The 14,840-nt window shown below is 35.1% G+C and overlaps 1 protein-coding gene across 3 annotated transcripts in view; it reads left to right on the plus strand.

Annotated features, from left to right (window-relative positions):
• The window catches only part of fam49al (family with sequence similarity 49 member A, like), a 35,473-nt gene extending 21,664 nt beyond the window's left edge, over nucleotides 1–13,809 (plus strand). For all 3 annotated transcript variants that reach the window (XM_051136508.1, XM_051136509.1, XM_051136507.1), the window contains 9 exons: nucleotides 866–987; nucleotides 4,170–4,275; nucleotides 6,948–7,084; nucleotides 7,381–7,458; nucleotides 8,241–8,357; nucleotides 8,942–9,021; nucleotides 9,145–9,271; nucleotides 11,712–11,782; nucleotides 11,868–13,809. In XM_051136508.1, coding sequence (XP_050992465.1) covers nucleotides 866–987; nucleotides 4,170–4,275; nucleotides 6,948–7,084; nucleotides 7,381–7,458; nucleotides 8,241–8,357; nucleotides 8,942–9,021; nucleotides 9,145–9,271; nucleotides 11,712–11,782; nucleotides 11,868–11,931 — 902 coding nt within the window. In that variant the 3' untranslated portion in view covers nucleotides 11,932–13,809. The remainder of the gene's footprint in view (nucleotides 1–865; nucleotides 988–4,169; nucleotides 4,276–6,947; nucleotides 7,085–7,380; nucleotides 7,459–8,240; nucleotides 8,358–8,941; nucleotides 9,022–9,144; nucleotides 9,272–11,711; nucleotides 11,783–11,867) is intronic.
• Nucleotides 13,810–14,840: the final 1,031 nt, after the last annotated feature.

Genomic DNA, 14,840 nt, shown 5'->3' on the forward strand with positions numbered 1-14,840 from the left:
GACTGAAGAGAGAAAGACATGAACATCTTGGATGACAAGGGGGTGAGTACATTATTTGTAAACTGTTGTTCTGGAAGTGGAGTTCTCTTTTAACTGATGGACTAGAGTTGTGTGGATTACTTGTTGATTGTTACGTTTTTTTAATCAGCTGTTTGGACTCCTATTTGGATGTACTGCATATCCTGTTGTTGAAAACCGAAAGCTAAATAGAGAAGTCCACCAACTGAACTGATGTCCACCCGGGGATGATATTCTGTTTGCTTTCCTGCCTGCTATCATCATCTTATTAATCAAACGCCTGATGCTTGCTGTGTTGGAAGCTAACACAACTCTTTAAACCCATCCCAGTTTGCCAGCAACTCCATATGGAGCTGCTTCGTTGGCCGTGGCCTTTCATTGACATTCCCACCAGAGCTGTTAATATCAGCCCTAACAAATCCTGACACACACCGACACAACCTAAATCCTCCTCGTGTACTTCCGACTCACAATAACGCCATCATCATTACCGGATTAATCCATATGGATTTATGGTTCCTATCTTTCAGAGCTCGTTGGAAAGCTCTTTCCCACCCTGGGTGCCAAAAGATGATGATAATCCAATGTTAGCACCATATTCGCTCACACCATGAAACTTTCTTGTAATTATTGGTCCAGTTTTCAGATATAACTCTGACTTGAGTGGTTGAACGCAATCCAATTTATCCACCCATTAGGACAAGAAGAAATGACATCAGTATGATAGTGTGACAAAGGTGATCTATAACTCAGGTTGCCCAAGGAATTGAAAGAGGACTGTGTATATTTAAAGCATTTATGTAAATCTATCACATTCTGACCGACTCAATCTATCTTCTGCCCACAGATGCTCAGCCCACAGAGGCCGAGACAGCTGTGTGGAACCAGGTTAGCGCCGTGCTGGAAGAGGCCCATGGGATACTGGCGGAGTTACAGTCTTACAATGGAGCAGGACAAGAAATAAGAGAGGTATGGCTATTTTTACAATTATGAGTTGTGCTTATCTTTGCAAAACCTGCTGCTACAATGCTAGATTGCTCTGGGAGGTTGCTACGATGTTTTATTATCTCCCAGGCTAATATTGTAAGCCTATTTAGAAATGTAACAGAACACATCTTACCTAAAAGCTGCATGTTTTGATATCATGTATGTACAATCAGTGTTGGAAAGGTTACTTTGGAATTGTAATAGGTTACAGACAGTGTTGGGCAGTAATGCACTACTTCGTAACGTGTTACGGTAATTTGATTATTTTTTTTAGTAACGGAGTAATTTAACGCGTTATAATTTCTAAATAAGTAATTAGGGTATAGGTACAAGCACGCGTTACCGCTGCGTTACATCGTTGCAGACAGAAGGTCTTTTATCAAATAGATTGTAAAAGCAGGGTTGCCAACTCTCACACATTTGGTGTGAGACACGCTTTCAGGCTCTGTCTCACACTCTCACTCTACCCATGTAAATCTCACACCAAATTGGCAACCCTGCTTGCGATTTGAATCAAAGTTTCAGCTTTCAAACATTGTAAGTTTTAATACTACATTCAAAAGATAAATACCGTTTTGGTGCATGTAATGTGGCATAAATCGTAAAATGTAGCACTTCTGTTAATGCCAGAGCCACTGAAAAACAGAGCTGCGACAAGCTTTGATCTCGCCGGCATCGCCGCCCCGCGGTCATGTGATTCACGAAGCACTCAAAACAAAGCAGCGTTGACAGTATATCTGAATGTGTTTAAGTAGGATAGAGACGACAGCTTCACTATACAGGTATTTGCAGCAATTTTTGGTAAACATTACAGCATATTATGCATTGATTTTTACATCGATGACATTTACAGTATAATTTTATTCTAGAGAGTGATGGAGAGCCAACCCTTATGAAAATTAAATATGGTTTTACTACAAATAAAACCAAAAAAACATGGTTACTATAGTTAACCATGGTAACCACAAATTAACCATGGTCTTGCTACACCAACCATGTTTAAACATGGTATTTGTAGAAAAACTATGGTTATACAAACGGTAATCAATGCGCCAAAAACATGGTACTACACTTTAATAAAACCATGGTTAATTTTCCTAAGGGTTAATATGGTTTTCTTGTTTTTAACCTGCAGGTAGTGCTTACTTATTTTTCAGTTAAATAAATGTTCTATATTTTAGTTAAATAATATTCATTTAATATTTTAAGGAGATCTTTTAGTACTAAATGTCCAATAATTATGTTCCATTAATGACTTGCATCTAGAATAAGCATATACATGCTTACATTTTTTTATTTAAATAAATATTTAAAAATGATTAAACACTATGTGTTAAATGTGAAATTAAATGTGAAAATTTAAAAGGTTAATAACTTGCATCCTTTTTTAATAATACTTGTATAGGTACACACAATGAATGCAAGCAAATACTGACTTTAAAGCAAGTTTAAAATGTTGCCAAAAAAAGGTATTCAGCTGCATTTTTATCCCCTTATATGTACAGTATATACATATTTAAATATACATTAAAAACTTCTTGAGAACGTACCAAATGTGGAGGGCAACACAACTTCTATTGTCTTACATGAGTCTCTGGCTGCCCGTGCCCACACCTGCGCTCACACTCACCCATCAAGTCTTGTGCAGTTCTCTAATCCACTGGCACTGGACTCGACGCAACAGAGAGCGGCGCGGGACAAGACTTAATGGGCGAGTGCGGATGGGCAAAAACTCATGTGTGTGCGGGAAGCAATAGAAAAAATGTTTTGCGGGACTCCCGCAAAATAGAAATATCTAAACATAAAACATCTAAAACAAATGAACTGCTATTCATGTACTGCACAAAAGCAACAAGAACAACTAATATAAAACAAAAACGATTAACACGCGTAAGCATAGGCAGAGTTTCTATTTATAACACGTGTTTGCAGCATTAAACAATGTTAATTTCTGGAATGCAATGGACAATCAGAGAATCCACTAACCGCTCGAAATGCCATGCATTCTGCAACCACACATGCAGCAGCCTATTGCTTTTAGTGCTTTGTGAATGTTGATGCTTTAATAACAAATATTTTATCGGGAGCATTTATGCTGAGATGTTAGGCAACACACAAACTTAATATTTCACATAAATTTTGTGGATGTACAGAAAAAAAGTAATGTAACTAGAAATGTAATGAAAACAATAATCAGAACAGTAATTTAATTTCTTTTTCAGAGTAACTTGCCCATCACTGGTTACAGATTACAAGATACACTATTTAAAATGTAATAAACAGTGTAAATATTTCAATTACTTTTTTTAAAATATACTGTCTTTGTGTTGTTTCTACATTAATTTGAAGATTGAATGCAAAATTATTGCAATATAAAAGTATATTTAAAAAATGTAAGGTGGGATTCATCACGATTAATTGAGATTAATTTCAGAAAAAAATAGTGATTAGTTAGTTATTTTAAATGAATCGACAGCACTACAAATTTGACAAATAGACAAGAACTGTCGAAACTGTCTTTTTTGTTCACAAAGGCTGAATTTCAAAAATCAAAAATACAGTAAAAACACTAATATTGAAATATCAATTTGAAATAGCATTACAATTAAAAATAACTTTTCCTTTTTTAATATACAATACCTACAACTTCAAGATTCTTTTTCAATCAATATAAAGATAAAAAAAGAACAGCATTTATTTGAAATAGAAATCATTTGTAACATTATAAATGTCATTACTTTCACCTTTGACCAATTTATTGCATCCTCGCTGAATAAAAGTATTAAATTCTTACAAATATATATGTAATGGTAGTGTGTTTCACCCCCATTTGATCAATTTAGTGAAACAACAGCTCAATTTAAACACTGGGTTATTACCTTAGAACAAACCACTTATAATTATTCATCCTGAACCAGAAACCAGTTAATCAATTAAAAAGCACATAGGATTTAAAATAGGCAATAGTCTGAGCAAGGTGGTGGTTTGAATCATTCTGGTCCATAAACTGCAAATGTCCAGGAGTTATTCAGCTGTGAATGTTTCACAATGCTGAATAAATCTCTCAATGTAAATTCATTGAAAGTATACAAATGACCTTGAGTTTATAGTCAGGTTTTCTGCCAGTTGTGATTTCAAATGTTCTCGCTCGTCTTTCTCTCCAGGCGATTCAGAACCCCAATGACCTCCAGTTGCAGGAGAAAGCCTGGAACGCAGTCTGCCCCCTAGTGGCCAAGCTCAAGAGATTCTATGAATTTTCTCTCAGGCTAGGTAAGTGGGTGGCCATTTTTTTTTCTGTCCAATTGTCTTTTTTTATAGTCATGTAATGGGCCTTGCGTGCACGAGTCATCCAACGCGCTGACTGTGCGTACAACGAGTGGTGCAAGCATCCGTTTATGTCCTCCTCTGCAGCTGACCTCGTAAAGAGTTGGCATGGCAACTGCGGCAGCAGAGCGTAGAGGAGGCTGCGTTTCATGCGCGCTGACAATTCAGTATACCGATTGCAATAGTCGATCGGCTGCCTCTTTTTTCACAGCAGTGCTGACTAGTGAGAAACGCAGATCTCCGGCCAGACAGATAACATGCAGATAAGCTTTTCCCTGCCGAGGTACGGCATCGCAGTGACTCATGAGAAAGAGAGGCCCCACCCTCTTCAACACATCCTGCTATCCGCAATATCTGGTCCCCAGCTAACGGAGTCAGGTTTCTCGGTAGGCCTCCAGATAAAACATATCAGCTCCTTATTTATAGTAGGGCTGCTGCATATTTAATGAGAGGAAAGGATAGCTCCTCTGGAGACATGCTTAGGCATACTAATGACATTCAAACGTGGCTGAGCTCTGACAGTGTAGCTGTGCATCTTCTAGTCGCCAAACAGGAAACAAATGCTAAGAGCTTTACAATGGTCAGCAGTACGGCACAAGCCTACAGCATGAATTCACTCTCATAACGTAATGCAGTGATAATATTGATGAAACTGCATTAACACGGCTTATGAAATGTCTCTCTGGAATACTTGATTCAATAATGCCATCGAGTGGTCATATGTTTTTGTATAATGAAGGTTAAACTGGATATTTCATTGCCATGTATGACAATATACTGATACTACTTTCATAACTGACATATATTGCAATATAGCCTAGGAGTACTTAATACTAATATGAATTGCAATATATATCCTATGGTGAGCGTACAATCTTTAATATATGACTAGTAGCTCAGAAATATCCAGTTAAAGCAAGAAAACTAAACGCTGTAACTAAAAACTAATACATGGAAAAAGGAACTTGACTGTGTATAATAAGAATAATAATAATAAAAAATAATAAAAGAATAATAGCAATAATAGATAATATAATAATCGAGATATAGCTATAATAAATAATATAATAATAATAATAATAATAGAGATATAAGAATAATTAAAAAAAAGAAAGAAATAATACAGTATTTAATTATTTATAATTAATGTACTACTATTATTATGTAAGGTGAATATATATATTATATTCTAATATTGTTAAATATTACATAATACAATGTTTAATTATTTACATTATTTTATTTTATTTAAGGTGCATATATATTATAAAAATCATAAATATAATAAAATATTATAGAGATATTATAAAATAATATTTATTCCTGTGACGGAAAAAGGGTCGTGAATAATAACAACAACAATAATAACAATATAGCGATATAAGAAAAATAAGAAAATAATAGAGATAATAGAGATACAAGAATAAGAGAGATAAGAGATAATGGATAATATATCAGACAAAATAATAACAATAGAGATATAAGCATAATAAGAAGAAAAGGGGTAATACATTATTTAATTGTTTATTATTTTTAATTGTTTATTATTTTATTGAAACATGTATTATTGTTGTTAATAATTACTATTATTATTATTATGCAAAATGCATACACACACACACAAATATTGTGAAATATGACATTATTTCTAATTAATACATTATTTAATTTTTTATTTAACCGTTTTTTATTGTTTAATAATTTTTATTATTATACCAAGGTACACACACACATACATGTATATAAATGTATATATGTGTATATATACATAAAATATAACTATACCTGTGATGCCAATTTTCTTCAGTGTGATATGATCCTTCAGAAATCATTTTAATATGCTGACTTGGTGCTCAAGAAATTATTTATTTTAATCTATGTTGAAAACAACTGTGCTGATTAATACTGTTCATATTGAGTTAATTAAGATAATACTGCAATAGTGTTCTTGTTGCTAACTGTTGTTATGGGTGTTTTTTTTTTTAACAGAAGTTAAAGAGAAAATTAATTTAAACTTAAATCAATGTTTCACATTCATACATTTATAAACTTGGCAGGCCACTGTGTAATTACTGAGATAATGTACAGTCAACTGCTCATTTTATTCTTTATTAATACATTGGTTTGGAATTTGGTTATTAAATGAGTTAAAAGCACCCAGAAACATGCATTAATGATCACGGTCATATGCTGCAATTGGAAATCATTAACGCTTGCATCAACTGCGGCTTTCAACATTCTCCAGTATCTAGGCAACACTGACGGGATCACAGGTTCTCACAATAAATTGCAGGAATTACAAAAATACAAAAGAGAGGCATTAGAGGTAAATACAATGGCAATTGTTGTGCTGGTAACCATGGAGATCAAGTACACAAATTGCAGTGCTGTGCATTTCATACATTATGCTGGTATGCCATGTGGATTACAAATTAGATTAAAGGCCAGAGGTGTGTGTGTGTGTGGGGGGGGGTGTACTGATGATAAAAGGCTTTGGAAAGCTTGATGGATGACAACAGCATTCACAGTGAATGAATTTGAAAAGACAAATTGCTACAGAGAATTGACTGTATAAACTGTAACGGACAATAAAATCTGTAATCAATACATGTTCACAGAGAACGCCCTGCGCAGTCTCTTGGAGGCCCTCACTAGCCCACCCTATGCTCCCATGCAGCATTTGGAGAGAGAGCAGGCCCTCGCCAAACAGTTTGCAGAGATCCTGCACTTCACTCTCAGCTTTGATGAGCTCAAGGTGAGCGGTTCTCACGCATTACTCACTTTGAGTTCATGTGGCATGAGCTCCGCTAAAATATTTAGACCTGCACTCAGTCAAGCCTCTTCAAACTGATGTTCTGAGAGAGTCACGTCGAGTAAAATGTCTAAATCACAACATTATCTCTAAAGTGCACCCTTGAGAATGGACATCTAGGACATAATTCTTCACAGTCAAATACATGATTTGCCTCAACATTTTCTCTCACCACTTGAAGTTGGTAGCATCCATAATAATCTGTATTGAAGATGCTTTTGACATTTCTGTCTTTCTAGATGACAAATCCAGCCATACAGAATGACTTTAGCTACTATAGGAGGACCATCAGCAGGAATCGGCTGAACAACCAGCAGGTAAGCTAAAATTGACATGACTACACTAAAAAAAAAATTGGGGTAAAAACTATTTTCGAAATGGCAAGTAACACATGGAACTGAACTGAAATAGTATGTCTTGTTTACAGTATAGGAGCGTTCACTCTGACAGTGTTTAGCTGCGACAAAAGAAGTCATTCGTTTTTAATTAAAGTTGGTGACTTCATTTGAATGACAAAGCGTGTTAAAAATGTGACAAAGTTCAAATGCAGACAGTGTGGCTCATGTGATTTGCCTCATGACACAGTTTTTTACTGCAATGCAGTATTAGCAACCAACAGTCTGAGTTAATCATTGTAAGTGTGAATGACCTAAGAAGTAAAGGTATAAAAGTTAGTATAATTGTCTGAGAGAGTGCATTTGTATGGGAAGGTTAATGTGTTACTTAAAGGAGAAGTTCACTTCCAGAACAAAAATGTACAGATAATGTAGTCAACCCCTTGTCATCCAAGATGTTCATGTCTTTCTCTCTTCAGTTGTAAAGAAATAGTTTTCTGAGGAAAACATTTCAGGAATTTTAAAGCTGCATTTAAACTGCATTTTGGAAGTTCAAACTCATAGAAGTCTACTATATGGAGGGAAATCCTGAAATGCTTTCCTCAAAATAACATCATTTCTTTACGACTGAAGAAAGAAAGACATGAACATCTTGGATGACAAGGGGGCGAGTAAATTATCTGTAAATTTTTGTTCTGGAAGTGAACTTCTCCTTTAAGAAAAAGCCTAATCATCTGACACAACGTTTTACATTTGCATTACAGTTAGAAGCTGAGAATGAAGTGAATAATGAAATGGCCAATCGGATGTCACTCTTCTATGCTGAAGCCACACCCATGCTCAAAACCCTGAGCAATGCCACGACTAAGTTTGTGTCAGAGGTAATTCATGATTTCACTGAATCTTCTGTAAATGCGGCATATTTCACCTAAAAATGAAAATTCTGTCATTTACTCTTCATCATGTTGTTCCAAACCTGTATGAGTTTCTTTCTTCTGTTCAACACAAAAGATATTTTAAACAATGTTGTTATCCACATAGTTGACAGCAGCCATTGACTTCCATAGTATTTTTTCCAAACCACAGAAGTCAAAGGCTAGCATCAGCTGAGGGTGCGCAAATGATGACAGAATTTTCATTTTTGGGTAAACTATCCCTTTAATGAAGAGTAGCCTACATATAACAAAACATGTAAATGTCTGGGGAATACAAAGAGAGAAAAAGGGGAGAAAAAAATTTACATCTCAAATGATTGCATAGTTAATACTGCATTCAAGTTTTTACTTTTAGATATTATATCCAAATGCATTTTAATATCAGTTTTAAATTATTCAATATAGGGTTTTTTTCCAACCATTTAACTTTTTAAATATAATAAGAACTTGTTTTCTATGAAGTGTTGAAAACAGAAATGCTGTCGCCCTCTAGAGGCTCTTACTGGTGTTATTTTCTGTACATGTTGCAGAACAAGACTTTGCCAATTGAGGACACCACAGATTGCCTGAGCACTATGGCCTGTGTGTGCCGTGTCATGTTGGAGACTCCGTAAGTTCATCTGATTGGAAGTCTTTTCTATAAAAGAATGTGATTATTTGAATACTTATTTGTGTCAGTGATACAGAATGGATTCAATTTTGCTTAATGCAATCACTATTTCCTGTCCAAAAGGGAGTACCGGTGCCGTTTCACTAATACAGACACCATGCTGTTCTGCATGCGTGTGATGGTGGGCGTCATCATCCTTTATGACCATGTTCATCCAGTGGGTGCCTTTGCCAAGACCTCCAAGATTGATGTAAGACCACCTTATTGATTTGATACACATGAATATCATTGCATTATATGTATATATATATATATATATATATATATATATCAAACCAAGTGTCATTTCATTTCTTAGCAAAACATTCAAAAATAGTCATATTGTATTTTTTAAAGAGACATCTAGACACTTTCTGGATGTCAGATGTTTGTGGATCACATTCACAGTTAATGTGATGAACTGTGAGAATTTGGAAGAAATTATGTCATACGTCCACTTAAAATCAACACGAGACTAGTTGGTTTACAGTCACTACAAAACTGGCTTGTAAAAGTAAGCCAAGCATTATTGGTTTGCATGTCTCTTCATTTGATAGCATTTAATGCAATCAAATTTTTACATTTAAGTGTGGCTAAATTGTCTACAGGCAGATGAAACTGCTGCATGTTTCTGCAAATATTATATAACTGATCTGTTATCTTAAAGGCACAGTTCAACCTGAAATAATTTACTCACCCTCATGTTGTTCCAAACCTGCATGACTGCATTTCTTCTGCAGAAAGAAGTAAATTATGTTAGACAGATTATCCATTCTTCTCCATATAATAAAATGGTCATAGTTGCATTATAGCTTTTGTGTGATATAGTAAAGAATTTAATTTTAAATGTGTTTGAAAGAAGTCTTTTATGCCGCATTTATCTGATTACAGTAACATTACGTAAACAGTAAGAAAAACATTGTATACAGTGATATTGTGAAAATACTATTACAATTTTAAAATATACTGTTAGATCGCTGTCTCCATGCCTAGACAATTAAGGTCCAGCCCCAGACACCAGATCCCTGTCAGAAAATATCAGTTTGTCCAGTATCAGAACAACTTGTCAGCAAAGTAGTCTAATACCCAAACCCTGTTAACAGGAGGTCTTGTCTGGTACCCAAAAATACCCAAAACTCTATTAACAGTCTTCTATCAGCCAAGAAGTTGACTGAGGAAAAAGCCAATGAAAGTGAAGAGGAGAAGCAGGAGACCAAGTAATGATGATAAAAAGGAGCAGAGTTTATTGAATAATCTTAGTTGCGTATGTCTCAATGCTCAGACTTCGTCTGAAGAACACAAATCCAACAAGTATTGTTATACCAAACTGATTCACAACAACATCCCATAAACCTTGAGTTTCTATAAACATTCCCTTCTATCTCTTATTCATGAAGAGAAACAGCCCTTGAAACCACACAGTCATAAGACTAAACAACAATGGAAAAATATATAAAAACAATTACAATATATATTATAATATATATCATTATAATATAATATAAATGACTAATCAATTAATCAATCAATAAAATGAATATATAAATGACTATAATGATTATTATACATGATTATATGATTAAATGGAATAATAAAATGATGAAATGATTAATGATTATAAATGAATGAAGAATATATAAAAAGAAAGCAAAACACAACACAAATGTATGGTTGCTCTGAGGCAAAACACACACAGTTTGCATTTGAGGATCGTCAGATTTATTCCTGCAATGGTAAAACTAAATTTTCAGCATCGTTACTCCAATATTCAGAGCTAATCATGCTAATACGCTGATTTGGTGCTTTATTATTGGGGCTTAATTATTATTAATGGTTCTTATTTTCAATGTTGAAAACTTTTTGCTGCTTCAGATTTTTTTTTTTTTTTCAGGATTATGTGATAAATACAAAATTCACTGAACAGTATTATTTGCAATGTAAGTCTTATATAATATTATAAATGTCACATACATACATTATAAACCAGACTTTTGAATGTACTGTCTCATGGTTTCCACAAAAATATTAAGCAGCACTGTTTTAAATATTAGAAATAATAACCATTATTAATAATGAAGCATAAAAAGCATAAAATGAAATGTATCTTAAGCAGCAAGTCAGCATATTAAAATGATTTCTGAAGGATCATGAAGACTAGAGTAATGGGTGCTGAAAATTCAGCTTTGCAACACAGGAATAAATTACATTTTAAAATATATTCAAATAGAAAACAGTTATTTTAAATTGTATTAATATTTCACAGTATTACTAGATTTATTGTTTTTTTAATCAAACAAATGCAGCACTGATGAGCATAAGACACTTTTTAAAAATTCCAGCAAAAATATTACTTAAATTTCATCAAAGTTCATCACACAAAAGCTATCCTGTGACTTATAGCACACCGGTCACATGGGATATTTTTATGGTGTCTATTTATTCATTTCATAGAAAAGAGAAGCCTAGGCAATTTTAGTATCTCCACACATCGTAGTACTTCTAAATCTAGATCAGTGCTAGAGGAGTATATGGTTGTTCACATATGCTTTTTTTGGGTGTGTGGGTGGGTGATCACAGTCAGGGGTGAGGGACAAAAAGGGATGACCTTTCTTTTAAAGCTGTATTTTTGCATGCATGTGTGTGTTGTGCAGATGAAGGGCTGCATCAAGGTGTTGAAAGAGCAGCCTTCAAACAGCGTGGAGGGACTGTTGAATGCACTGAGGTAAGTGTGCAGTATAATGCTTCCCAACTGTACAGGGATAATGTGCAGCACATGTATGACCTGAAAACTTCTTTCTTTCATCCAGGTATACAACAAGACATTTAAATGATGACAGCACCTCTAAACAAATCAGGGCCCTGCTTCAATGAAAGCAGGAGGAGAGCGAGAAAGAGCGAGCGTGGCGAAAGAGACTGTCAGAGAACAAACGACGGTGGCTGGCAAACCTCTGAAACCTGTTTGTTTACAAGAGCAAAATGCAACTTGATCTCAAATTAAATAAGATATTCTAGAAAAGAGAAAGGAATATGAAAATAAATATATATATATAGATTGTTGATGGTTCATCATCGTGTGTCATTTTATAAAAGCAGGAAAAAATAGAGATATATATGTATATTAAATTTCAGAAATCAAACAAAACTACCCGATACAAATATAAAGGTCTTACGAAAACATATTAAACTTTTAGGAATCCAATTAAAACGCGATAGCTAAAACCACCAACAAAATGGTTCATATTCCAAGTTACGTCCGAGAGTATTTTTGCACACTTGAAAAGGAATCCCACTTCACAGGAAAGACTTTATGGTGGCTTGAAACTGTGTATAGTTCAAATCCATTTCCACGCGTTTAGACTCGATTTGATTTGTAACGCCTTTGCCTCATTATCCTCGATATGCTTCATCCAATGCATTCTGGGAATCGTGGGTTTCCTGATAAAACTGCAGTCCATGGCATTTCCTCTTTGGCACAAAGTCTGTTACAGAATAAATATAAAGATCACATACTTGAGACACATTTCAAACGCGTACTATAACCATCTAGCTGTATATATTCGGAAAGCACAGGATAGTTTTGTAAAGAAATGAAGCGTTTTGTTAGACTTCTTCACTAGTGCTGTACAGCAATACTCTACCAAGGTGACAACTGCGAACACGATCATATGAAATGCCTTCATACCAGTGTAAGACACGTCGGATAATGCTAACAGCTCGTCTGTGGAGGTGAAAGGCCAGTTGTACATATCATGAGACGAACAATCCTTTAAATAGCTTTTTTTTTTTTTTGCTCTTGTAAAGTTTGGATGCTAAACGGAGCGAGTAAGCCATGAAACTGTAATTCAGACGCAAACACACATTCTGCCCTGTGCCATAGCTGCTTCCCGTACCACTGCGTCTCATTCAGAGTCCAGACGGAGCCACATATTACATATAACATCATCTGTAGAAAGTGAGGAACAAGTAAACCAAATCACACCATTGTGACAATGACAACACAGCGATGTGGATTTGCTTTCCTCTGTATCCAAAAGCAAATCATTGCCAAATGAGACTGCGACATTGCCTTTTAGATAAATAGAAGTGATGCGCTGTGTGACGTTTGAGTGATTCGTTTTGTCATGAACACAATCTAAATCTTGAGATACATTATATACGCTCAGAAAACAACAGACTTGAAGCTGCAAAACACTTGGTGTAAATAAGAGGAGTTTTCTTGTGGAATCTTACAAGGCCTAAACAGATGTTCAATAGAGATTCCTTCTGTTAGAATTACAGAATTTAAAAAAAATAAAATAAAGATGTGGGTTGAAAACAAAAGAATGAATCAAAAAGATTACCGCGACAAACGCAGTGCTGTACTTTGGATGTCTCTCGCCATTAGTCGAACTTGATTTGATCTTCTAATATGTTTTCTATATGGAGTTCTGTTGCAAAACAAAAGCTCTGTATGAATATATAGATGGCATGCTGTAAAAGTTCAGACAAGACTGTAAATACGGTGTTTTTATTCATTTTTAATTGTTCGGTGAATCTGAATTGGGTATGTGTTGTCTCTAAGAAAACCATGCGTTTTGGCTTGGACCATCGGACTTGCCGTAGACATTTGTTCCAGATCTTCAACTTCATATCAGCGGGGAATTCAAACAGGGCAGGGAGGAGGGAGGAGGGTGGGGGGACGGGCTGTCCATTTGCTTGTTATTTTGTACATTTTGTGCAAGAAATAAACTTGTCATTTACTACATTCAACATGGCGTTTTGTCATTGACTTGAGCTGCTCTTTCAGACTATTTTTCTCATAAAAGGTTATTTCATGTTCTGTACGAAATGAAGCACAAAATGTTTTTTTTTTTTAAGGATGAATAAGATCAGTCTTGTGGATAATGAAGCTCTGAATCTCACTGACTGAATGAGCTGCTGTCCATGGTGCTGTTTTCTGAGCACACTACCTACCTAATTCTTACGCAGAAGTAAGCCTATGGCAACACTTCCGGTTCATTAGCTGCTATAGGGAAGAATAACAACGTGAAGTAAACAGTAAAACTGTTTACACTACAAACCTGTGTGTTTATAATTGAGACAATATATTAAAATAATAGGGTAAGACATACCGATTTGCAATATCAAGCAGCAAAACACGCTGTTTTGTACAGCTCAAAATGGCTGGACGCAGATGAAACCATAGGCCAGACCCATAAAATTTACAAATGTCCACTCTTATGGGAAAAATAAAGTGGATACTAAAGGGAATCACTGCAGAGACAGTCAATTTCACTACCAGCTCAGAGAATTAATACGACCCAAAATTATCAATACAATTATGTCATGCATTTGTAACTAAACCTGCAGTAGCTTGTAAGGGTCAGATATACAGTCAGGTCCATATACAGTGCATCCAGAAAGTATTCACAGCGTTTCACTTTTTCCACATATTGTTGTAACAGCCTTATTCCAAAATGGATTAAATTCATAATTTTCCTCCAAATTCTACAAACAATACCCCATAACGACAACATGAAAGAAGTTTGTTTGAAATCTTCGCCAATTTATTAAAAAACAAAAAAACAAAAACGTAAGTATTTACAACCTTTGAAGGTCCTAATGAGCACAGTGGCCTCCATTAACCCTGAATGGAAGAAGTTTGAAACCACCAGGACTCTTCCTAGAGCTGGCCTCCTGGAAGGGTCTTGTCTAGAGTGGTGACTAAGAAACTGATGGTCACTCTAGTTTCATGATCATATGTGGAGACAAACATCAATGCAACACTTCACCAATCTGGT

Source organism: Labeo rohita, chromosome 19, assembly GCF_022985175.1.
Source record: "Labeo rohita strain BAU-BD-2019 chromosome 19, IGBB_LRoh.1.0, whole genome shotgun sequence".
NCBI classification, from domain to species: domain Eukaryota; kingdom Metazoa; phylum Chordata; class Actinopteri; order Cypriniformes; family Cyprinidae; genus Labeo; species Labeo rohita.